The sequence below is a fragment of the Vombatus ursinus genome, unplaced genomic scaffold, assembly GCF_900497805.2.
Source record: "Vombatus ursinus unplaced genomic scaffold, bare-nosed wombat genome assembly UNPS02014770.1, whole genome shotgun sequence".
In the NCBI taxonomy this organism is placed as follows: Eukaryota; Metazoa; Chordata; class Mammalia; order Diprotodontia; family Vombatidae; genus Vombatus; species Vombatus ursinus.
Window position 1 is genome coordinate 39,083,473 of NW_020954548.1, and position 25,557 is coordinate 39,109,029.

Below are 25,557 nucleotides of genomic sequence, written 5' to 3' on the forward strand. Positions count from 1 at the left end.
TCATGCTCATCTCCACATGAAGGGAAGACTCCCTGCGGACAGCATGGCATGAGCCCGGAGCCGGCGCGTGAGGTAAGGGCTGTTTCTCGCCAGATCCTTCGCGGCACAAAGCCCCCGGTGCCAGGTTGCATTGATGTCTAGAGGAGACATCCCACCCAGAGGGGCTGTGTGCGGTTACAATGAGAAGGAGGGAGGAGGCACGGTGCTTAATTACAGCCCTCTCTGAGTACCGGGGCAGCAACGAGATGGGCTTATGTAATGGCAAACACTCCTTCCTTGCCCCACTCATTTCCAGTCTGCCCATGCAGACAGGCTCTGGCAATGAGACCAGAGACAACCAGATGCTACCAGGCAGGTATCCCTCCCTTCTTTGGCCCTGCTTTGAGGAGTTGGTGTTCTTTGGCCCCTCGTTCTGCATAAAGGGGGAAACCATCAACCTAGTTAAGGCTTGTTTATTTCTTGACGTCTCACTCCTCCCTGCCCACCCCACCCCCTAAGCCATCTCGAATCTTGATTTATATTCCTCTCCAATCTGTGGAAACTCACTTCCAGGAGCACTGTAGGGGCTACTAGCCCAGGAAATGTAGTTGCGGGCCAAACCCACTATAGCCAATTGATGGGAAATGTAGAGGGCCAGGATGGAGGTGCAGAATTGCAAATGCCCAGCTCTCTTCCCTCTCCTACCATCCATACAGTGGGCGAAGGCACTCCAGGCTGCATTTCCTTACCCCATTCCTCCCTCCCCTCCCCCCTCCCCACCATGGCCTGATGAGCTGTCTATCTTCTGGAGTGTACTAATGTGATAGTTGGTAGATACAATTAAACTCAGAGACAGTGAAAAGTGGATTTTGTGTTTTAGGGTGATTGATTACTTCTATTCCCTCAGAAAATTGGAGCCTGCTGGTTTGGGGTATGGGTGGGAAACAGTTCTCTAATTCATGAAAAACAAGATTATAGAGTTTGAAAGGGAAGATCATTTGGGGTGACAGGCATTGGGGGTTGTATTGGAAAATGATGAGAGGGTGAGAGGTTTAGGGAGAACTGAGTTTGACATCCCTGAGGCCTGCTCAGAGGGGACTAAGGCCTGGTCTGAGTGCTTAGCTGGAGGACAGAGACTAGGAAACTGGATGGAGCTCTCATGCTCTGAGAAACCTGTGCTATGTCCTCTTCAGGTCTGAGGACTGACAGATAAGACAATCTTCAATCCACCACCTAGAGCTCCCAGCCCTTGTCCCAGTTGCTGTCTCCTCCTTCACTTCCCCCACCCTGTTCCTTGCATGCCCCTTTGCCAGTTTTGTTCCCTGTTAGCCAGGGAAGATGGAGGCTTGCTTGTGCAGAGAAAGCCTATAACTCTCATCACAAACAACTCCAGCAGAGAAAAAGAGAGCTTGCTCCTTCACCAGGCTCTCCTCTGCTCCTCTCCCTTCCATATTTTCCCTTGGCCCTTCTATACAAGGCCTGCCCTCCACACTCCTACTGCCCCACATAAATGAACGGGGTCAGCTAAGGCCATTCGATTTCTTCCACCCTAAATATAAATCATCCCAAGTTTCCTGGTTATGCAGCCCTGTCATCTGATTTAGCTCTTTCCCATAGCCTGCCTGCTGACGTGAGGTTGCCATAGGTGCTCTCTGAGAGTACATACCACTCCAGCCATAGGTTCAATAAGAGAAGGTCAGCAGGACACTGAAAACGGAGTTGTGTGATACGTGCCTAGGTCCAGGGGAAAGTTGAGAAACATACAGCTCTAGGAAGACAAAAGTTCTGGATGGGAGACCAGAGTTCTAGGAGGAATAGGAAGGAGGGGGGAAAAACAGAGTTGAGAAAGGGCAAGGAAAATGGGTGCTCCCTTCCTAAAGACTGAGTGTTTGCACTTTTCTGGGGTAAATGGTTGCCCAGGCAATGCCAGCCTACTGTGAGGAGGAAGAAAGGAAGGGCTGGAAGAAACAGGAATCAATTCTTATATTTTTTGCAGGATTTTGACCCTGGGTACCAAGAGCAGGTTGATCAAGGATTCACACTGGAACTTCTCCTATAATGCTCTTCTTGTTGTCATAGCCTTCTAGGATGCCTGTAGCTTGAAAGAAAGCGTATGTTTCCTTAAGAGGTGCCTGGCCCTCCCTAGGCATTATACCCCGTTGAATTCCTTTTCATCTTTTAAAGTCCAACTTGGAAAGAAAGGAAACAGGCATTTTATTAAGCACTTAACTTTGTGCCAGGCACTGTGCTAAACACATTTGATCCTCACAACAACCCTGGCAGGTAGGTGCTATTATTATCCCCATTTTACAGTTGAGGAAACTGAGGCAGATTGAGTAATTGGTGTAGGGTCACACAGCTAGTAAATATCTAAAGCTGGATTTTAACTCAGATCTTCCTGACTCCCTGCAGGCCCAGCATTTTCTACCCACTGATCTACTTAGCTAACTCTGCCCACTGAGCTACATGCTTTCTCTAGGAAGCTTTACTGGACAGCATGATATATACAGTGCTAGATTTGGAGTCTGGAAGGCCTGGATTCAAATCACCTCTTTGACGTTTATGAGTTGTATGACTATGGACAAATGACCACATCTCTCTGAGCCTTAGTTTCCTCATCCGTAAAATGATGGGGTTGGACTAGATAGTTTCTAGGTGCCTTCCAAGCCAAAATCTGTGATCTGCTTCCTCCTTGGTTCCTCCTTCTGTGCCCCATCAATAACAATACTTTCCTCCTTAGATCTCACTTGTTTTGTACCTCTCTTATGCACTTATAATGTAGTATTACCTATTATGACTATGTGACAAATCCCCCTGGAAGCTCCATGAGGATTAGGATCATATCTTATCTAAACTTTGTAACTACCATAAATCTAGGACAGTATGATGCACACAGTAGGTATTCAGTAATTTTTAATTGAATTGTATTGAAATGGATCCCATCATAGACTTAGTTCCAATAAGCATTGGAACCTATTTCCCTGCTTCAGCAAGTACCCACTGCCCTTGGCTCAGGAAGGGGAATTTTCATGCCAAGATTCACATGTCAAAATGCCACAGTTAACGTGATCTCTGCCCAAATCTCTCCTATAAAATCATCCATTCCATTCCTGATTCCTCATGGTGATACAAAGGGGTTATGGAAAAGGCCTAACTATTAACCCCAGGACCGACTGATCAATCCATCAACAAGCATTTATTAAATATCTGCTATGTGACAGACACTGTGTTAGGTGCTGAGAATGAAAATGCAAAAGCAAGACAGTCCCCGCCTTCAACAAGCTTGCAGCCTGCTTGAGAGATGCAATATAAGAAAAGAAGTATTTTACAAGGGTTATGAGCAGAGACTTGAGGAGACGACCAGGCTAGAGCCTTGGAAGCTCTGGTTCATTAGGAGTCATGGGTTCAGCACAACCCTCAGAAAAGAGAGAGAGAAGGGGGGCAGAATTCATCATCAGCCAAAGAGAGAAAGGCCAATAATTGCTCAGGACAGCCCTAACCTATCCCATCTAAAAAATCTTTTCTGTGTTAGAGAGAGTGTTGGGTCTAACCTTTAGTGAGGAGGAGCAATGGTAGTCTTGGATGAGAGTTAAGTTTAAAAGAACCTTTAAAAGGGAGCTTTAGAGAGAAAGGGTTTCAGAGTAGAAGGCATTCAGAAGATGGCTCTGTAAAAGAGAACTAAGGAACTCTGTCCTCCTTTTATTACTACCCCCCAAGGAGTCTTAGGTCAGGGAACTTTATTACAGTCATGATCCAATGGCCTTCATTCCTGTTGTATTGTCTCTGGCAAAGGCCAAGGCCCCTCTTTTCTATCTTTCTCCCATGCCATTGCATTAGAAGCTATCAAACGACCCAGGTATTCAGACAGACTCCCCATTGGTGTGTGGGTAGCATCCCTAGGAGCTATCAGGGGCTGGAATAACAGAGAAGCCAGTCCCCCACCCCACCCTCACCCCAACCCTGAGACCAGAGTCTGACTTTAGTTTCTTCCCACTTTCAAAATAGGCACATGGTAGCAGTGCTTTCTCCTTGTTGACATGTATGATTTACTCTTTGGCCTGGAGCATTAATGTAGGGTCTCAATCAATACTCAAGACATTATGGTGAAGCTTACTCTTTCCCAAGAGTCCCTGGCATGCAGGTGGGGAGACTATAGCCCCCTGAGAATATTTCTGAGCTGGGGGCGAGAAGAGAGCTCTGCTGTTATGACATCTGTAAAATGGAAGGAATTTTAATGTGCTTTAGTCATGGATTTTGTCAGTGAAAGTTTCTCAGCTGAGGAGGAAGTTGCCCCCACAATTTTTCTCTCAGCATCCTGGGTGCCCCTTCTTTTCATCCGCTGCCATCTTATTCCCACCATGTGGGAGTTGAAGATTGATGTAAGCTCCCCTAGTCACCCACACCCTCTCAACCCTACCCTATGAGGCAAAGTTCTGCCCAAGCTTCAGGGCCCTGCAGAGAGAAAAAAGATTTGTTGAAAGTAACCTCATCAAAGAAACTTTGGAGGAGAGTTGGAAATGAGAGTGGGCTGAAAAAGAAGTCAGCAGAGAGAGAGGGAACTAACTGATAGAAGTTTGTCCCATCTTTATCAGCACTCCTCTGAAGGTATGCAAAGCACTTTACATACTAATTCAGGCAAGACTTCCTCAAAGACAAAGGGAAAAGATGAGAAAATCAGAAAGGAGGAGAGGAAGGGATCAAGTGAATTGGAAGGAGGTTTTGGGAAGAAGCTACAAAGGAAGAGGGTTAGAGAAAAAGCTTTTAGGTATTTAGAGAAAGATGTCCTTCCATACGGAGCCTAATAGCTTGTCAGCATGTGGGACAAAATAAGGAAATGAGAGGGGAGGTTGTGAAAGTAGGGTCAGAGCCCAGAGAAATCAGTAACTTATAGAAGAGCAACCCCAGTACCTAGTACTAACAAGACTAGATTTGCGGTCTAAAGAGTTCATAGGAAAGGAATAATACAAGAGTATGGCAAGAGGGAAGATGTACATGTCCTGCCTGAATACCTTCTGTGTCCCAACAGAGAGGATATGAATGATGTCAATGCAGAAGGAAAGACAATAGACAGAACTTAGCATCTTCCTGTTAGGGGATTGTCTATCTAGGAGAAAGGGTCTGGGTTCCAGGGCCTGCAGCCTTTAGAGACATAGCTAAGGCTCAATCCTTACTTTTCTACCTGTGGGCCTTGTCTGGGGCTCCTCAGAGAGGCCAGCCCTGACAACCTTTATAGGCTCAAGTTCCTGGAGGAAAGGCCAAGAGAAATGCAAGCATGTAGCTAGTTGGTGGTCAAGGCCCATCTTGAGAAATGGTAATGGTGGAGTTAGTCAGTACCACATTTCTGAAGGGGGAATTTCTTAGTAGAAAAAAAGGGCAAGTGTCATCATCATTCCCTGAGCAATCTGGCAATCTCTAGTCCCACCTTCTCCTAGAAGCAGAGACACTCCTGGACCACTGGCTGTAGAACTTTGACTATAATTTCTCACCCAAACATACTACCCTTCTAACAGGTCACTGTACCTCCCTCACTTAGCTATACCAACCTTCACACTGGTATACCATCATCTCATTAACATCTGTAATTATCTCTTACACTGTACTATTACTCTAACTTCTATAACATCTTTTTCACTGCTGGACCATCCCTCTAAAGTAGCTCAAATAGTAGAGCGGTCACTTAGCATGCATCTTCTAGTGACTTTTTACCCTGGTAGGTGGTATAGTGGATGGGGCACTGACTTGAAATCAGGAAGACCTGAATTCAAATTCTACTTTAAACACTTACTAGCTATGTGACCCTGGGAAAGTCATTTGACCTCTGTTTCAGTTTCACACCTACCTCCCAGGATTGTTGTGAGGATCTAATGAGACAATAATTGCAAAGCACTTAGTACAGAACCTGGCACATAGTAAATGCTATATAATTGTTAGCTGTTATTATTATTTTTATTAAAGTGCTTTGCACACTTTGAAGTGCTATGTAAATGCTAGCTCTCATTATTATCTGTAATATCTTTCTCACAATAATACTATCCCTCTAATAGCTCTAATATCTATCTCATAGATATGGCAGTCATTTAACATATAATATATAATGTGCCTCCCGTTGGTATATCATCCCTTTAACATTTGCAATGTCCTTACCACTCTGGTGCCACCCTGCTAACATTTGTAACATCCCTCTAACAGCTACTGCATCCCTTACCTGAACTTGCTGTTCCTCAAATAGCTACAGCTTTCACAGCATCCTTCCACTGCCCTAGATTAGTTCTGTCATAGGGAAGGGTCTCCCAAATGGGGGCCTTTTTCATTGGATTGGCCTCCTTTCTGAGTTACCCTTTAGAGTCCTCTCCATCCAACCCAACAGGCCAGCAAAATCCCAGTATCCCAGTTCATCAATATTGCCTTTCTCAATGGGGAGAATAACAGAAATATGTAGAGTGTTCTGAGATTCTCAGAGGTTAAAGGGTTGGGAGTAGCTTCAGGTAGCTTTATAAATGTCATTTACTGAGCTATCTCTTAGGCATCTGGGTGAGACACATCCATTGCTGCCCTAGGAAGGGTCTTAAGAGCTAAGTCTCTTCTCTGAGCACACTTTACCCTCAGATCCTGAGAAACCTGATGTTGGGAAATCACAACCAACAGGTGAGGCAAGGCAGAGGTGAGCATGGCTCCTTAAAAGAGTCCATGAGTGAACTGGGAGATAGGATATATAGATATAGATATAATATGTGTATATACACATATACACACACACATGTATGGTGTATATATTCACACATACATACATACATACATACATACATACATAGAACAAGGGTCTAGGGACCCCAGCTCTTATTTCATTTCAGGCATTCATGTAGAGAGCAGAAACTTATTGTAGTCTGGACATCACTCCCCTCAATGCCCAATCTTGGGTTGCAGAGGGACTATAAGTTGCCAATACTCCTACCCTCATGGTTTGTGAGAAAAGCAGTGATAGGAAGTTAAGTGGATATCCTCACACCCATCTGTAACTTGTCCTTGTACCACTCTTAGAATCTTCCCTATAGTGTACAAAGAATTATTATTTGCATGTTACCCCCCAGGAAACAGAGGCACAGCAGACTGAGCAATGGAGCAAGAAATTGTCCAGGTTCTGGATGTCTTGAAAATTTCTTTCTCTTGATATAAGCTCCAGAGTAAAGATTCATGGAGACTCCTCTGTCCACATGCTGTGGATCTTAGACCAATGTGCTTAAAAGGCACAGAACCCTAAGATCAGTGGTTTGCTCCCCATGGTGGTTTCACAGTACTTCTGTTCATGTCATGCTGTTTGAACATTGAATTTAGAATCAAGTGACTTGGGTTTAAGTACTAGTTTGGCTACTTACTAGTTGTTTGATTTTGAACAAGTTACTTTTTTTTTAGCCTCAATTTCTTCATCTGTCAAATGGTGTCAAATGCCTTTCAAAGTTTTTGTAGGGAAAAAGTTTAGTAAACTTTAAAGCATTACATAAATGCAAAAGGTGAGAGATTTTTTTTGGGGGGAGGAATTAACTGACACTTTGGGTTTACTCTCAGTTTATGATCTTTCCTGGTGGTGCAATGGATAGAGAACTGGAGTTGGAGTTAGGAAGACCCGAATTCAAATCCTATTTCAGATACTTTTTAATTGTGTGACCCTGGGCAGATCACCTAACCTCTCTTAGGTTCAGTTTCCTCATCAGTAAAATGGGGATAATAAGAGTACCTGCCTCACAGGATTGTTGTGAGGATCAAATACAATCATATTTTTAAAGGATTTTACAAACCTTAAAGCCCTCTGCAAATGCTAGTTGTTGGTTTTTGTTGTTGTTATCATTATCATCCTGCCTCTGAATACAAGAGTCAAGAAAAATGAGTTAGGGGAAAAGAAAAAAGAAATCAGAATGAGATAGATGTATCTACCTTGCCAGATAAAGTTAGTGCTTTATGGCAACACCTAATTCAGTGCCAGGAATAGTTAGATTCTTGACTATGATGATCATAATGCTTGATGATGACCCACTATACCACCCAGCTGCCTCTTCGGAGGGTCAACATGTGCTTACTAAGACACTGACTCACTGTGTGATCTTGGGCAAGTCACTTCCCCTCCTCTAGACCTCTTCACAATAAGGGACTTCATAGTCCACCCCTATCATTCTAGAATGGTTTTATTCTCAGCCCTCAAGTAGCAATTACATCTTCCCTCAGCCCCTAGATATTTATTTCCACAGTCTTCTTCCTAAAAGTTTATTTCATTCTAATAAATGGGAAGGGGGGAGGGATTAAAAGGTAGCAAATAGGCCAACTTAGACAAAGAAGGGACAGTCACTTGTCTAGAGTCTGACAGTAGAGCAGTTGTATAACCAGGAAGTATCAAATACCTACATTCCCCCTACACATAGACACATAGGCACAAACACATCCCAAACTGTCCCCACTCACTGTACTACACCTCAGAGTTGCTCTGCAGTCTCAGGAACTGTCCCTTTCTGTTCCCCATTGTCTGATGCAGTTTGTTGAGAATCCATGGGCCCATGCCGTTTAAAGAGCTGGTAGCATGTGGAGTAACCAGACCGAGGCTAGCAGAATGAAATCAAGATGGGAAAACAGCACGGGGCAACCCAATGCTGAGGACAGGAGGGCTCTTCACTATCATAGGCTCGGGAAGGAGGTTTGACACCCAGAGCAGGGGGTTAGAATGTCTCCTGGAAGAGACAGCAAATGTGGGGGCAGCTTGAACCCCAGGACTCTGGCAAGAGGTTGCTCTGTATTCTTCCACAGTCAGCCTTAGCCAATGTCCTCCAGGTTTTGGAATATTTGTTGTTGTTTTTCCACAAGAAGAAACCATTTGTCTAGCTCGATCAGTGTGTTGAGTGTGTGTGTGTGTGTGTGTGTGTGTGTGTACAAATGTATGTTCATATGACATTTTGTGATTTGTAGTAGTCATAGAAGAGATATGCATCCAAACTAATACATATGTAGAACTACATCCATGGTGAAACCAAAAGGCTCTATGGCCTTGGGCAAGTAATTTCAGCTCTCTGAGACTGAATTTCCTTATATGTAAATCAGAATGATTGGGCAATCTCTAGGGTCTCCTCTAGCTCTTAAAAAAAAAGCTTACATTTATTTAGCAACTTCTCCACAGCAATTCATGTTAGTATCATTATCCCCCATTTTGAAGATAAGGAAACAGGAATAGAAAAATGAAGTGATTTGCCCATGGTCACCCAGATACTAAATGTGAAAGCTAGGACCTGAACCAAGTCATCTCTGATTCCAAGTTCAGTGCTCCTGCCACTATGCTACATTGTTTAATACCGAGTGTGAGTGTAAAAGTCCCTCTTTGTTCAAAGAATTTAAAATCTTCGAAATCTTCAAGCCTCCAGGATTATTTCCTTTTGGTTTTCTATTGGGCTTTTACTCCCTTCCCCTCCCAAGTTCCACCTGAGCTGCTTTATCTCTACTCCTGGAGTCCTTTCCCTGCTGAGATTGAATTTCAAATTGTTTTGGTTCTGTGGCTTCTGCCGCCCCTCTCTGGGATGCTCTCCAAGGTGCTGGCCCCAGGCCCTTCGAGCTCCATGCGCCACTGTCCCTGTGTTGCTGTCCATGGTGCTATAAGCAGTGAGGCTCTCTTTACATGCTCTCTCTCAGCCATGGTGACAGGTTTGGCAGTGGACATTTGGGAACCCAGAGAAGTCCAAGGGTTGAGGAAAGTAATAGTAGGTTGGGAACACATAGCAAGATCTGTGAATGTGAAAGGCTAGGAACAGTATTTTCAGTAAGGAGGACCTATATAGGAGTTTGAGAAGGGTGATGAAAAATTTATTAGGGCACATAGTTGTAGGGGAGAAGAGTCAGAGATTCTGGTAAATCCACGTGCTCACCAACGTACAGGCCCTTCCAATATTTAGGAAGTCTTTCTGTAAGACTGTTGTCTTGAGATGGTAATATAGCTGGATATTTGACTAATGCCAACACTGAGGTCATAGGATCATAAAGTTACTACTATGAAGTCCTTTGGAGGCAATCTAGTCTAAGTCCCTTACTATAAGATGAGGAAACTAGACCTAAGGAGGTTAAGTCATTTGCCCAAAATCACACAGGTGATCTGGTGGTGGAAGTGGTATTTGAACATGGGACCTGTTGTCTCCAAATCCAGCACTGTTTCTACTGTACCATATTGCCTATCTTCACTTTCTCTATGATGAGGAATGGCCATTTTGAAAAGATGAAACAATACATGAATATTCCAAGAAAAAAAAAGTCTGAATCTATGACATTGCAGAAAGAATCTCAATTTGGCCTCTGGGAGTTAGCCCTGGGGCATTATTTCACTTCTTTCCCTAATAATAATTTGTAAATAATCCTAATAATATTTAAAGATATTATTACACCCATTTTATAGTTTAGGATAATGAGATTCAGAGAGGTTAAGCAACTTTCTCATGGCCACACAGCTAGTAAGCATTAGGGTCAGGATTTGAATCCTGACTCTAAATCTAGTGCTCTTTTTAGCATGCTACACTTCTGAGAACTGAAATCCTGACTGCACATGTGCTGTTTACTGACTGCATGTTTACTACTATCTTCATCTAATCAGACATTGGTGGAAACTGTTAAATGAACATAAAATGATATTAAAAAGTAATTCACAGAATCATAGAATATTAAATTTGGAAGGGAATCTAGAGGTAATTTAATTCACTCCCTTTATTTTATAGATGAAGGAACTGAGTTCATCCAGCTAGCAAGTGGTAAAGCTTGATTTGAACCCAAGTCTTTGGTTTAGTGCTCTATCTAATATGCTGTTATTAGGCATCATTAAATAATATGTCAACATGTCGAAACCCAGAATTTGGTTCTACTGTGGGAACTCCCTCCATAGGTTCAGATCAAAATCCACCTATGATGTGTAGCCTTGGTTTCCTAAGATTCAGAAAGCTTAAGTTTGCCCATGGTGACAGGATTTTAACTCAGATTTTACTAACTTTAAGTCCAGCACTCCTTCTACCATTCTCAAATGATAGTGATAATGTTAACAACTCACATATCTGTATCACTTCGTGGTTTTCTAAATATTTTCCTCACAACAACCCTCTGTTGTCCCTATCAATCAATCACCAAGCATTTATTAAGTGCCTACTATATGCCAGGAAAATTTTTCATGCTGGGATACAAAGACAAAAGTGAAATACTCCCTCCCCTTGATCCATATATACATATATACACATGCACACACACATATACATATATATGTGTATGTATACATATGCACATATGATTTTGTATATATACATATTGTATATATACACATATATGGGATGCAATATATACATATATGAATGCATGCAAAATAGATTAAAATTTATTGAGGGCACTAGCAGCTGGATTGATCAGGAAATATCTCCTGTAGAAGGTGGCCATTCAGCTGAATATTGAAAGATGCTAGAGTTTCTAAGGGGTAGAAGTAAAGAGATAATGTTCCAGGCATAGGAGACAGACAGTGCAAAGTATGGAAATGGGGGATGGAGTGTCATGTGAAGAAGAGTGAAACAGCCAGTTTGATCTTCTGAGACCACAGAGTGCATGAATGGGTTTAAGGTAGACTGGAAAATATATTTTGGGGCCAGTTTGTGAAAGAATTTAAATGAAAAAAGAGTAGTTTATGTTTGATTATAGAGGTAATATGGAGCTACTGGAGTTTGAGTAGGGGAGTGATATGCTCATACTCTAACCTTAGGAAAATCACTCTGTTAGCTAAGTGGAGGATGGATTAGATGTTAGGGCAAGACGTGAAGGGTGGAGATCAATTAGCAATTGGCCAGGAGAGAGGTGATGAGGACCTGAAATAGGGTAGTGGCAGAGTGGTGGGAGAGAAAGGTACAAATGCTAGAGATGTTGTGGAGGTATGAAGGTGGAAACAGCAAGAGTTAGCTATGGATTGGGTATGTATGGATGAGGAAGTAGGAGGAGTTGAGGATGACAATGAGTTTTCAAAGCTGGATGACTAGAAGGATGGTTGCATCTTTGACAGAAATAGGGATGTTCAGAAGAGGGTTGGTTTGGGAGGAAATATAATGAGTTATGTTTTAGATATGTTGATCTTGACATGTCTGTAGGATATATGGTTCAAAACATCCAGGACTTTAGTTGTTGTGTGGGAGCTTCCTCCACAGATTTGGCTACATGGAGTGAGAATGAGAAGTTGAGAATGTCACTAAATCTTTTGAAACTGGGTTGACTGGAAGGATGGTGACGTATTTGACAAAAATACAGAAATTCAGAAGAAGGATGGGTTTTGGGGAAAAGATAATGAATTCTGTTGTGGACATGTTAAGTTTTTTTTTATTTGTTTGTTTTTGTTTTTTGTTTTTTGCTAGGCAGTTGAGGTTAAGTGACTTGCCCAAGGTGGACATGTTAAATTTGAGAAGTCTGTAGAGTATACGGTTCAAAATATCCAATAGGCAGCTGATGATATAGGAACAGAGCTCAGTAGAGAAACTAGGGCTGAATATATAGATCTAGGATTTATCTCCATAGAGGTAACCCATGGGACCTCATGAAGTCACTGATTGAGATAGTAGAGCTAGAAAAGAAGGGGAGCCTAGAACAGAGCTTTGTTAGGGGACAAGACATGAAGGAGGATGATCCAGCAAAAGAAACTAGGAAGGAATGGTCAGATAAGTAGAGAGAGAACAGTACTCTCTACAGGCTCTAGAGAACAGTACATAAAAACTCAGAGAAGACGAGAGAATTCAGGAGAAGAGGATGGTCAATAGTGTTAAATTTTGGAGAAATCCATAGCGCAAGTATTATTCCCCTACAGTTTTACAGATAAGGAAACTGAGACCCAGAAAGGAGAAGTAGTTTACCCTGAGTTGCAAGGTTCAAGTGTCAGAGCCAAGAGGGGAAACCAATTCTGACTCCTAGACTCAGTTCCCCATACCAAACCACCTCTTTTGATGAGCTTCATTCAAGTAGGAAGAGAACATTCAAAGTGGCCGAAAGTATGGTAGTACATACTGTTTAGACATAACCAATTGCAGATGATTCAGGGATCACAAAGAACCCAGGAGGTTGTCATTTGGGAAAAGGGTTAAGAGGACAAGGATCTCACCCTGCATATAGGCTCCTAGTCCTGGACTATGTCCAATCCCTTGGAGATGTAAGAAAAAAGGGGAAAAGGAGGGAGACAGCTATGGAATTCCTATGGTCTTCCTAGCCCTGGAGTACAAAGCTGGCATTTTTAGCAAGAGTCTCACATTCCTAGATTTGGCAAGACTTCAGGTTATTTAAAAAAAAAAAAAGAATTGGGATGGCAGGTGGTAGGTGGCCATGGAGGAAGAGAAAGTCCAACTTCAAGTTTTAAATCCTCTGTGCTCTCTAGCATGACCATCTTTCCTGTCTATAGTCTTCTATTCCTGCTATCTATGTCTTCCTATTTACTTCCCAAATGGTTTGTAAAGATTTATGAAGTGTTGGGGGCAGCTAGGTGGTGCAGTGGATAGAGCACCGGCCCTGAAGTCAGGAGGACCTGAGTTCAAATCTGGCCTCAGACCAAACACTTGACACTTACTAGCTGTGTGACCCTGGGCAAGTCACTTGACCCCAATTGCCTAAAACAAAAAAAAACACAACCAAACAAAAAAAAAGATTTATAAAGTGCTTGTAGATCCTCAAATCTCAACTGCTGTCTGTTGACACAGGGTTATGCCAAAAAGATGGCACTATACCCACAGCTAAGTGTTGGTGAGGGGTGAGACTCAGGGAAACACTGTAGCAATTTAGTGATTATAAACAGCATATGGATATCCTTTTAATTCTATATTCTGTACATCCCTCTCACTCCCATGTCTTAAGAATTAATAGAATGTTAAAAGAAGAAGGGATCTGAAAGATCATTTAGTCCAAACTCATTTTGCAGATGAAGAGAGAGAGGCCCAAACTGAGGAAATGACTGAGTTAAGACCATGCAGTCAGTAAGTGGCAAAACAGAGCCTTGAACCCAGGTCTTTAGACGTTAAGGTTTCTCCTACTTAGTATTTCTTGCTGTTGGAGGAGTCAAGGGAAACTAGAAAATGCCAGCCTCCTTGCCACAGAGAAGCCGGGAACTTACAGCCTATTTAGGGAAGCTAGCCTCACCCACACATAAAAAAACTATTCAAGAATAATAGCAATTTACAATCAAGTGTCAAACAGGCTCATATGCACTGAGGTCAGAGGAGGGAGGGATCAGTGTGCACTGCTGAGAAGATCCCTTGGGGGGAGAGGCTTTGAGCTAGATTTTCCTGAAAGAGCCTCTGACCCAAGAACAAACAGAGTTTCTATACCCATGTCTCTCTGGATGGGTTCGAAATCATTCCAAACTGTAGATATAACTGGCCATTTAAGAATCACAAGGAAAAGTTTCTTATTCTTGAGAAAGTCAGCAGGAGGCCAGGATCTTGGTTACTGAGGCCATTCTCATCACCAGCTCTTTATTTCCCATTGAAAGGCCTAACTCTGCAAAGATGGCACCAGAGGTTGCTGGGAAAATGATTATGTGGCCCCAAAAGGGGTATTGGGCTTCTGGTCAAGGTTAAGCAATAGGAGTGAGTCACTGGCAGATTAGAACTATCCATCCCTAGGCAAATACTTCTCAGCTAGAGAATCAAAGGCCAGAATGAGAGGCAGGAGCTAGGAGAGCCCTTCTCTGCAGAGTAAGAGTCAGAGAGGAATTTGCTATGGGACCACAGCAGGCATGGCACTAATCATGCCAGCTAATTATGCAGCCCCTTTCATCCTCAGCTCACCAAGTGCGTAATCCCCACTACCCCCTCTGAGTTCAATAGCCAAGGAGGATTTATGGAGGAAGAAACAGAAGCATAGAGGAGCTAAATAAGTTACAAACTGGGCTTTAGCATTCCCAGCTTGGGAAGGAATAGAAGTGAAAGAAGGTTCAGAGTTCTGTCTTCCAATCTCACCAATCCTAGCTCTTTGGGCCAAAACTTTGCTCATCATCTTAGCTAATATCCATGTATGGACAAGAAGACTTGTTTTTGATCATAGTTCCTCTCTTGGTTTACTCCTTCTACTTTCTTTTGGGCTTTCAGCTACCTAATTACCAAATGGGAATAACCTCCATTCCTCTCCAGGAAATTGTGAGTGAAGAGAGTGTTTCATTCAGTCAGCCTATATTTAGTATGTATCCTTTATGTACAGGCCAGTGCTAAATGCCATGAAAGGCTACTGGAATGGAAAAGACAGTCCCTGTCCTCATGAAATGTCTAGTCTAGCTAGGGAGATAAGCACAACATGAATAGTAAACCCTTAATAGAAGTTTGTTGAATTGAATAGAACACAAATAACTACAATACAAGGTAGAATGTAATGTGTGTACTAAGAGATACAATAAAATGCTATGAGAATTAAGAAGACAGAGAGATTACTCCCACTTGGTGGGACCAGAAAAGGCTTCTGGGAAGAGAAAATGTTTGGGCTGGGCCTTGAAATATTGGCAGAATTTGGGCAGACAGAGTCTGATAGGTCCTTAGGGCACTCCATGTAGAGGTAATAGTGCAAGCAAAAGCTTGGAGACAGTGAAGTATGGAATGTGTTTAGAGAACAAAGAGGAGTCTAGTTTAGTTAAGACAGCATTGTGTAGGGGAGCAGCAACATAAGGAAAAGTAGGGTGGGGCCAGATCGTGGAGGGTTTTGAATGCCAGTGAGTTTGTCTTTCGCTTGATGGGTAAAGAGGAACCGTTGAAGAGTCATGTCTATAAAGGCAGGGAAGCAACTTAGCAAAACCCTAATGAATGTAATATATTTATCTTTTTTATTATATTTAGAATAGTCAGAATCATTCTTAATTCATGATGTTCACATGGTTTTACTTACAGTTTCTACACCGTGACTAGCCCTGGGAGGGGGACAGGGTGATTTTCTTTGAGAAAATGAGACGGTATGAAGGACTCAGATATTTGCACTCAGGAGAGGATTCTCTCCCTGTTGCTGATGCTGTCTCACATCTCTGCTTGAGTCAGAGACCAGGGACTGCTAACTAAGCTTGGATTGACTTTGGTGTCCAAGAGCTTGAGGATGAAGTTGAGGTTGGAGGCGAGATCAGCTGTGGCAAGAGAAGAAGGTGGATACCCAAGTCTGGCTCTAGTTTGACTCATCGTCCGTCATCTCCCCCACCCCCAGGCAGGGAAATGGCGGCCTAAACCGAGAGGAGGGGTTTCCACCAAGAACGCTTACTGTCTTTGACCATACTGAGACAGCTTCCAGGTGGTCGCTGGGGCCTGACAGATTTCTTAGTATGCCAAGCTACTCTCCAGGGACTTCTGTCACTACCCCTCCTTGGAAAAGTGCAGGAAAGAAACATTCCTTCCTGGCCTGCTGCCCTCTCCTAGTCTGACTTTCTCTTGGCCCATTATCTCAGAGTAGGATTTGGTTACTGTTGTTTCTTGAAGCTTGACTCAGGGACTGGGAGCAAGATGGGTTGTTACCCCTGGGATTTGTCTTAGGGAAGAGGAGAGGGGGCATTTTGCACCAGGAAGTAGTCACAGAATGCCTGTGCCCATGAGTTTGACATTCTTACCTTACCAGCCCAGGTTAGAACATTCAGCTGGGTCTGAGTTGAGATGGTATCCTCAGTGGGGGTAGTCTCTGATTCCTGGAAACCAGCTCTGGCATAGGGCTGGGCTAGGCTGAAGGAGCCATGTGATAAGAAATCAATGACAATAAAGAGAATCTGGAACTCTGGTCACCCAGTTCATAGTCATCAAATTTTAGAGCAGGGGCCTGGACTTGGCCACAGGATTCCTGTCTCTCAGTCTTGAGCTCATATTTAGAATCTGAGGGAGACTTCTGGCAGAGGTAAAACTGGCTGGGGCAGGGGTAGGGGGTGGGGAGGCAGGAAAGGGAATAGACTAAAGGACAGATGGGAAGAACCCGCTCTCGGTTTTCCTGTATCCAATTTCAGAGTCTCCAGGGATCAGGACTCTGCCCATACCGCATCAGGCTTAGGATAGCCCACCTGTCACCAGGACTAAGTGGGGGTGGAGTACCTTGGGGAGGAGGAGACATAGGACTGAAGCAAGGTTCCACTTGGAGGGGGAAAGGGAACAGCATATGTAAATCATCTCTCTTGGCAAGATGTGCTCTCTCACTTTGAAATAAAACCCTCTCCCAGCCCATATACCAGGATCAGCTCAGGTTCGGTATACCTTCCTTCTGGGCCTCACCCCAGCCACCCACCTCCCCCATGCCAAGGAAAGCTCAGGTCGGGTGAGGAATAGGGGTCATTTGAAACCTCCATTGGCCATCTTCATGGCAAGTGCAGGACTGCTCTGGATTGAACTGGGACGGGGACTTCTCTGGAACACTTTATGGAAGGACATCCCCCCCCCCCCTCAAGTGGCCCCTTATAGCATGTACATGCAACACTTCCAATTCATGAATTTAGTCTGAGTGGTCCTAACTGGGATCCCAGATGGTTGCCCCCAAGGGCTCTTTTCCCTCCAGTCATCATTCCTTAGTCATTTCTGGAAGGGTTCACTATTCTGGGGAGACGTGCAAAGGATCTGTTCTCTATAGTTCTGGTCCCACTATTTGGAGTCCATTAGTCCCAGGACCCCAAGCACTTTGTCTCTTTGTGGACGAGCCTGCCCTTGGGTGCCTTCCAGAGACTTGGAGACTTTAATTTAATCCTCTCCAGGTAACCACCACCCAACTTTTCTCTAGGCTCTGTAATCTTGTTATTTTTATCTTTCCTTCAAATGGGGTGAGAGTAGAGAGAATCTGTCAAACAACTCATTTGAGATCCCCCATGTTAGGCCCAGGTTACCTCAGAACCCTTAGATCTGACAGATGTTGAGCATCCCCAACTCTCTCTGGCCTACACCGAGGCTCCTCTCTCCTCCCTTCCTTCATCAGACCCCTGCCTCTCCCTATTTCCTGTTCTGTCTGCAGAGCAAGCGTGGAAGATGTCGAACCAGAGCGACGGCAACACCAAGCCCCCATGCTTGCCCCGGAATGGCCTGGTAAAGCTAGCCAGCCAGCCCAACGGCCTCAGCTCTGCCAGCATCACCAAAGGGACCCCAGCTGTGAAGAACCGACTTTGCCAGCTGCCCCCTGTGCCTGCCCTCACCAGCCCAGCCTTCCCAGTGCCCACTGAACGACCCCTGCCCAGCCTGGCGTCCCCCCTCTCCTTAGCTGCCTTGGCAGGGGGGCCATGCCCCTCGTCCGAGCCCCTTGCAGCTGGACTGTCCTCTGGTGAGAACCCCGGCCAGGCTCCTGCCTCTCCCACAGAGAGGCAGCCCCTGGCTGTGGATGAGAAGATACTCAATGGCCTCTTCTGCTACTTCTCAGCCTGTGAGAAGTGCGTGCTGGCCCAGGTGTGCAAAGCCTGGCGGAGGGTGCTCTACCAACCCAAGTTCTGGGTGGGCCTCACCCCGGTCCTGCATGCCAAGGAGCTGTACAATGTGCTTCCTGGAGGGGAGAAGGAATTTGTGAACTTGCAGGGTTTTGCCACTCGTGGCTTTGACGGCTTCTGCCTGGTTGGTGTCTCGGACCTGGACATTTGTGAATTCATTGACAACTACTCCCTGTCAAAGAAAGGTGTCAAGTCCATGAGCCTCAAGCGGTCTACTATCACTGATGCCGGACTGGAGGTAGGGGCTATGGGTGTATGGGTGAGGCAGGGTTCATGCTATGCCTTCTGATGGGTGGAGTAAAGCACTCTGAGAGGGAGAGAGGAGGAGAGGACAGCAGGAGGGACTGAGAATCAGGCATCACAAGGAGAAGCCTGGAGAAGGGAAAGAAAGAGACTGGATGAACAGAGGGCCCTCTCTGCTCCCCACACGCAGCCAGGAGTGGGGATGGGCAGAGCTGTGAGATTTGGGGTATAGGGAATCACTACAGATGGATGGACATGTGAACTCAGCAAAGAAGTAGACAGTGGAAAGGGAGAGCTATGGGATATTGAATGATCTTGATAGGAGGTGCTGGACTCTGGACTAGGGAAGTTCACAGAATCAGAGAATTTTGAGCTGTAAGGGACCTTAAGGATCATCTAGTCCAAATCCTTCGTTTTGAAAAATTGGATCTATGATTTAATTGGCATAGGCCCTATACTAACTATAGGGGACTCCCCTTGAAGGAACTTCTGCTACTATTCTGAAATTTCTCTTTTTAGAGAGTGGCCTAGGGAATTGAGAAGTTAGGTGCCTTGAACAGGGTCACGTAGCTAGTGTGCGTCAGAGAGGGGACCAGGTCTTTCTGACTCCAGGGCTGGTTTTCCGTTGATTATGTCATCCTGCCTAACACAGCCCTCATTTTACAGATGACAAAACTGAGGTTTGGAATGAAATAGAAAAACTCTTTTCTCTGAGATCTTACAGCCGCAGATCTGATTTGCTAGAGAAAAGGAGAAGGGGAAGAAAAGCAAAGGGGAGGAAAAAGAGTGCAGGCAAGAGGAGGGAAGTAGAGGAGAGAGAGAAAAAGCGGAGAACAGAGGAAAGAAGTGAAGATACAGGGGTAGAGAAGAAAGGTAAGAAGATCATTACATGAAAACCTTGATGCCATTAAACGGAAAAAGATATACCATCAGAAAAGTTAAGTGGTCCCATCAGCGGATCACAGCAATTCACTCATCCACCAATGGTCTTCACTGAGCGCCTAATAGATGCTTGGCACGGTGCTGGGGTGAGGTATAGCTAGCTAGTCTAGGGGGTTGATACGAAGAAATATGAGACATGGTCCCTGCCCTTGGAGAGTACACAATCTAGGTGGGGAGATAGTTGAACAACAATGCCAAACACTATAGGTTAAGGGTTGTCAGTGAGTGCTTCAATGAAGAAAGAGAAATCACTGTCGCTTGGAGTGATTTGGAAGGACTTCTCTGAGAAAGCAAAACTCAAGCTGGTCTTTGAAGAAGGGGAAGGGAAATGAGAGGTAGGAAAAGCATTCCATACAGGGAGTGCAGCCTGAGCAAAGGACTAGAGCAAAAATCAAGCTGTTTCCAGGGACAATGACAAGAAACTGGCTAATGCAGAGGGTACCCGTACAAACTCTGGATTTAGAGATCCCGGCCATCTTTCCCCAGGACATTAAATAGCACAGAAACTTTAGAGACTGAAAGGGCTAACACGATTAAGCTGGTTACGGTTCAATTAGCATTAAGTCCTTTGAAGAAAGGTGTCAGAGAGGTCTGGGGGACCCAAAGGAACCTGGCATGGGGAGGCAGAACTAGGGAACTCCCTAACACTGTGCTTCCTGCCATGCCCCTTCACAGGTAATGCTAGAGCAGATGCAAGGGGTAGTTCGCCTGGAGCTGTCTGGTTGCAACGACTTCACAGAGGCAGGATTGTGGTCCAGCCTCAATGCCCGAATCACATCGTTGAGCGTCAGCGACTGCATCAATGTGGCCGATGATGCCATTGCTGCGATTTCCCAGTTGCTGCCCAACCTGGCTGAGCTGAGCCTGCAAGCGTACCACGTCACGGACACAGCCCTGGCCTACTTCACGGCCAAGCAGGGCTACACCACCCACACCCTGCGGCTGCACTCCTGCTGGGAGATCACCAACCATGGCGTGGTCAACATGGTGCACAGCCTGCCCAACCTGACTTCCCTCAGTCTCTCTGGCTGTTCGAAAGTCACAGATGATGGGGTGGAGCTTGTGGCCGAGAACCTACGAAAGCTCCGCAGCCTCGACCTGTCCTGGTGCCCCCGGATTACTGACATGGCCCTAGAGTATATTGCTTGTGACCTGCACAAACTCGAGGAGCTGGTGCTCGACAGGTATGCCCAGGGGGGGTGGGTGTGAGCCAAAAGAAAGGGCAAGAATAGCACGGGTATATATGAGCTCAGGTAGGCATGGGACAGCAACAGATTCCAAGTGTCCATCCCCTCTGAGTTTCTTTTTTTTTTTTTCCAAGGCAGTTGGGGTTAAGTGACTTGCCCAAGGTCACACAGCTAGTAAGTGTCAAGCATTTGGTCTGAGGTCAGATTTGAACTCAGGTCCTCCTGACTTTAGGGCCAGTGCTTTATCTACTGCGCCATCTAGCTGCCCTCCCTCTGAGTTTCAATGCCTTTGTTATTCTGGGCTGAACATTCCAACCTCTCTGGTACTTAGGGTCATTCCAGGAGTAAAAGGAAGCCCAGGATGGTGGGAATAAGACCCTGAAAACTTCTGACAGTCTTTGAAGGGAAAGCTAAACAGAGGATTTGGTGACCAGGAATCTATGCAGTGAATAAAAAGGGGCGGAAATAATTTCTTTTTAAATTTACATTTCTATATCCTTTTAAGTTTACAAAGTGTGTTTCCACCAACAGCCCCTGTGTGAGGTAGGCAATACAAGTATTATTATCACCATTTTACAGATAAGGAAACTGAGGCTCAAGGAGGGTAAGTGACTCATCTAGGAACACACAGCTAATGAAGGACAGAGCCAAGAATTGAGTCTCCTGACTCCCACTTATACTCTATCACATTGGAAATGCTAACAAACCTCCCTGGGAGACCTCTGTCAACATATAATGAGGAGACCCTGGAACAGGGTTCCTCTTCATTTGAGTGACTGCGTCTTTGAAGCCATACCCAAACTCTTCCTTGCCAGAGCACTGGCTCCTAGGAAGAAGAAAACAGTTAATATTTCCATGGTGCTTATCAAAACTCATTGAGAAATATATAGTTCAAGTAATAGGACCCCCATTTTATAGATGGAGTTTGGGGAAGGTAGATCGGAGAAAGAGGAGCCATCTATGTTAACCTTGATCCCAGGCAGATACCCCTCTGGTCTGGTCCCACAGGTGTGTTCGAATCACAGACACTGGGCTCAGCTACCTGTCCACCATGTCTTCACTCCGAAGCCTCTACCTACGATGGTGCTGTCAGGTAGGAGTCCCCCTTCCCCCATGCCACCTTACAAAAAGGTACAGAGTAAGAGAGGCCTGGATAGGCCCACCTGGAGTTCCTTTCCTACCTCCAAATTTGGCTGCCCAGAGTCAAGGGCCTTTCAAAGGAGGCAGTGGGGTAGCCTCCTTGGAGCAAATCCTTCCAGGGATTTTCTTGTAGTCCTCTATCCTCCCCACCCCCAACCTATGCTACTGCTAGAACAGAAACTTTTTACCTGGGGTCCTCAGACCCCAAGGAGTCCATGGATAGATTTCATGAACTTGGATAGGGAAAAAATACATCTTTATTTTAATACAATTGGTTTCCTTCGTAATCCTAAGTAATTTATTTTATTCATTTAAAAACATTATTATGAGGAGAGTTCATAGATTTCAGGGCTCTGGAAAAGGGGTCCAGGACACAAAATTGTTAAGAACCCCTACTTTAGAAGGCTCTTCCTCCACCTCTCCAACCTCTCCAGATTACCCAAATGCCCAGAATCTCAGAGTTAGAAGGGACCTCAATGGTTATAGAGTCCAGCCTGTACCTGCTGCAGACATTTCGCATACAGTCTAAGTTCTCATCTGTTTTTTGGTTTCCTGGTCACATTGTTTACTCACTGAGCTTGGAGTCCACTAAGAATTCCTTCTGCTTCTTTTTGACATAAGTATTGTCTAGCCTCACCTCCATCTCATAATATTTATATATCTGATTTCTTTTTGTTTTTAAAATCAATTTTTATTGAAATCTTTCATTTTTACATCACCCAGATTTCCCCCTATATCTCTCCATTTCCCCCTCCCAAAGATTCATCCCTTATAACAAAAGAAAACAAAAGAAGGAGAAGAAAAAAATTGCACAAAACTGAGCAATACATTGAAAAACGGTTTGTTTTAACCCAAATATAGAACTTTACAGAAAGAGGTGGTGGGGAGGGATTATCAGTGGCTGGGTTCTCCCCTCTGTCTAAACACAGGAGGGAAGGGAGATACAAGAAGGAAAATATTAACTAAACCCATTGGCTCCACAGGTGCAGGACTTTGGGCTGAAACACCTCTTGGCCATGAGGAGTTTGCGCCTCCTCTCTCTCGCAGGTAAGATCTTTCCCCTCCACCTTTTACCCCATCTCTCTGCCCCCTGCCCATATTCCCTGGTGTGTGGCCTCCAATAGAGAAGGGGGGCAGAGCTGCACCCTGCGGCAACAGCTCAGTGGGAAGGGGGAACAGGTGGCATGCCCCCCACCCCTTGCCAAGATGAGGAAGCCACTCCTACCCTACTTCCACAGAGGTGTTTCTGGGCCTCTCTCTCTTCCTCTACTCTAGAAGCTGAGGTGTCCCAAGGGACTGGTCAGCTCTTGGGGTGTATACCCTAAGGATCAGGCCTAGAGACCTCGCACGCGGGAGTCTTGAACCCCTAGATTTGCCCAGGCTCTGGGTTAGGGTGGGGGAACTGAAGAGGGTACTTGTTGCCCCATGCCTCTCATCTGCCCCTCCTCGTGCTTCCAGGCTGTCCCCTGCTGACCACCACGGGGCTCTCTGGCCTGGTGCAGTTGCAGGAACTGGAAGAGCTGGAACTGACCAACTGCCCTGGAGCCACCCCCGAGCTCTTCAAGTATTTCTCCCAGCACCTACCCCGATGCCTGGTCATAGAGTAGGGGCCAGGCTGGGTTTGGCCCCATCCACCTTGGGACTTGACCCCTCTTGCCCCACTCCGCTTCTTCCCTTCTTCATTCAGTTTCATTGTCCCACAGGGACCTGGGTCATACTCCACACAGGACCTCAGAGTCCTAGGGACCCAGCCTAGCTCTTCCCCCACTCCCCCATTGCTCTGCCCTCACCATCCTCTGCGTCAATTTGCCAACTAACTCAAGCCAGGAATAGCTAAGGGGGGAAAGGGGGAGGGCAGGTGGCTACCCTGGTCCAGGCCAGCAGAAGGAGTGATAATGGGGAGGTATGGACATTGATCCTTCCTCTTAACTAGGCTAAGAAGGCTGGGCAGTCACAGGAGCTGGGGCCCTGCTTCCCACATTCACACATCGCTACCCGGATGCTCAGGAGCAATTTGATCATCCCCCTACGGCCTTCCTACTCCTAATGCTCTCAGCTACTTCTGTCCCTACATACCTGGGGTAGGACAGAGGCAGCTTTGGGATACTGTCCTATGTGGTAGTACAGCATCTATCCTTAGTGGTCCTAGAGAATCATAGGATCACAATTTAGAGCAGGAAGGAGAAGATTCCTGCTTTTGAACCTACACGTGTACACACACACACACACACACACACACACACACACACACACACACACACACACACACCACAATCCAGGCTCAGACTCATCAGTTTTCTTTAGACCCAAATTCTGACAGCAGCCTTGAGGCTCATACCCAGGGCCCTTTTCAACTCTTCTCCCAGTTTAAACACTCCCCTAAAACATACACACACACACACACACACACACACACACCCCATATACCCTGAAGCCTCAGGCCTTCCAGCTAAACCAGCGGGTGTTGGGCATGGTACCATTTGTCATGGAGGGCTGCTGGACAGAGCCTATCCCCAGGACCCCTCAGGGGTTGATAAAAGGAAGAAATTGGGGATAGATTAGGACAGAGGCTCTGAGTTCCTAGAGTAGGGAAGGCATAATACCCTGGGGGAAGTGGGGTGAGAGAAATGACCACCCACTTTCTGTATCCTCTATCCAGAATGCTGTTTCCCAAGTGGTAGGCTCATCCTGTCCTTCAGAGAGAAGGAACCCTTCCCCTTCTTAGACTATGAGCACATACACATACATGGGTACATATGTGCATGCCCCTCTGTGCCCTGCTCTGCACGCCTGCCCACAATCATGTTCACCCATGCACAAATCCCGTCCCACCCCCCCTAGCTCAGGCAGCTCTATCCCATTTCCCCCTAGACCTCTGGCCAGAGCAGCCCCTTTGGATCCCAGTCCTGGGTGGAGGTCAAGTGGAAATAGACCCTTAATGAAGGCTAGCTTTGTTTCAAAAGGTACTGAAGAGAATCTTTGATCTTGGTCTCTGTTCCCTAGGGCAAGAGTAATGCCCAGAGAGTTCAAGGCAAAGCCCACATCTCTTATTTCTTCCCATCTTTTTCTGTCTAGCTTCCTGCCTACTTTCATCTCTCTCCTCCTCCTTCTTCCGTGTCAGATTCAGCTGTGTCTTCTAGCTCCCTTGTCCCCCACTGGGCCCATTTCCATTGTGAGGCCAAGGGCTCGGCATGTCCAGCATGTGTTGCTGGGGGCAGGGAAGGGACTCACCTAGGCTTTGCTTTTGAACAGAGGCATTTAGTTTTTCTGTCCCCATACCCCAGTACCTTCTCCAAATCTTCAGTGTTGAGGAGAGGCTTTGTTTTCCCCTTATGGGGAAACTGAGGTATAGTACCGCCAGGCAATCTGAAAGATACTGTTTTAAGCATAGAATGAAGCAAAAGATCTCACTTTTACTCCCACCTCAGATGGTTCTGCTGTTCCATAACCACTGTGAGGTCTGGGGTAAGCCAAGGATGTGGTAGGGGGGGATGTTCAGGGTCTTCCCTTCAGGGCCTGATTTCTCACCCTCCTTGTTTCAGGGAGCCCCTGTTGACTCAGGCCAAATTCTCCCTCCCTCACCCTGGGTACAGCATTTACAGCCATGGCCTGAGGCAGGACTGCAAGACCATAGATAAA

The 25,557-nt window shown here is 45.5% G+C and overlaps 1 protein-coding gene across 1 annotated transcript; it reads left to right on the plus strand.

The window, feature by feature from the left end:
• On the plus strand, positions 1–24,644 carry FBXL16 (F-box and leucine rich repeat protein 16). Its single transcript, XM_027863246.1, has 6 exons — positions 1–72; positions 17,944–18,644; positions 20,267–20,775; positions 21,787–21,871; positions 22,902–22,965; positions 23,377–24,644. Exons 2-6 carry the CDS (start codon positions 17,958–17,960, stop codon positions 23,523–23,525), a joined length of 1,494 nt encoding a protein of 497 aa, XP_027719047.1. The 5' UTR covers positions 1–72; positions 17,944–17,957; the 3' UTR covers positions 23,526–24,644.
• The last annotated feature ends 913 nt before the right edge of the window (positions 24,645–25,557 follow it).

What these genes read in the sequence shown, in the direction of transcription:
- FBXL16 (XM_027863246.1), top strand. Translation starts at nt 17,958, where the DNA reads ATGTCGAACCAGAGCGACGGCAACACCAAGCCCCCATGCTTGCCCCGG. An exon ending in TCACTGATGCCGGACTGGAG is followed by an intron (nt 18,645 to 20,266) that starts GTAGGGGCTATG and finishes GCCCCTTCACAG; the next exon opens with GTAATGCTAGAGCAGATGCA. An exon ending in GCGCCTCCTCTCTCTCGCAG is followed by an intron (nt 22,966 to 23,376) that starts GTAAGATCTTTC and finishes TCGTGCTTCCAG; the next exon opens with GCTGTCCCCTGCTGACCACC.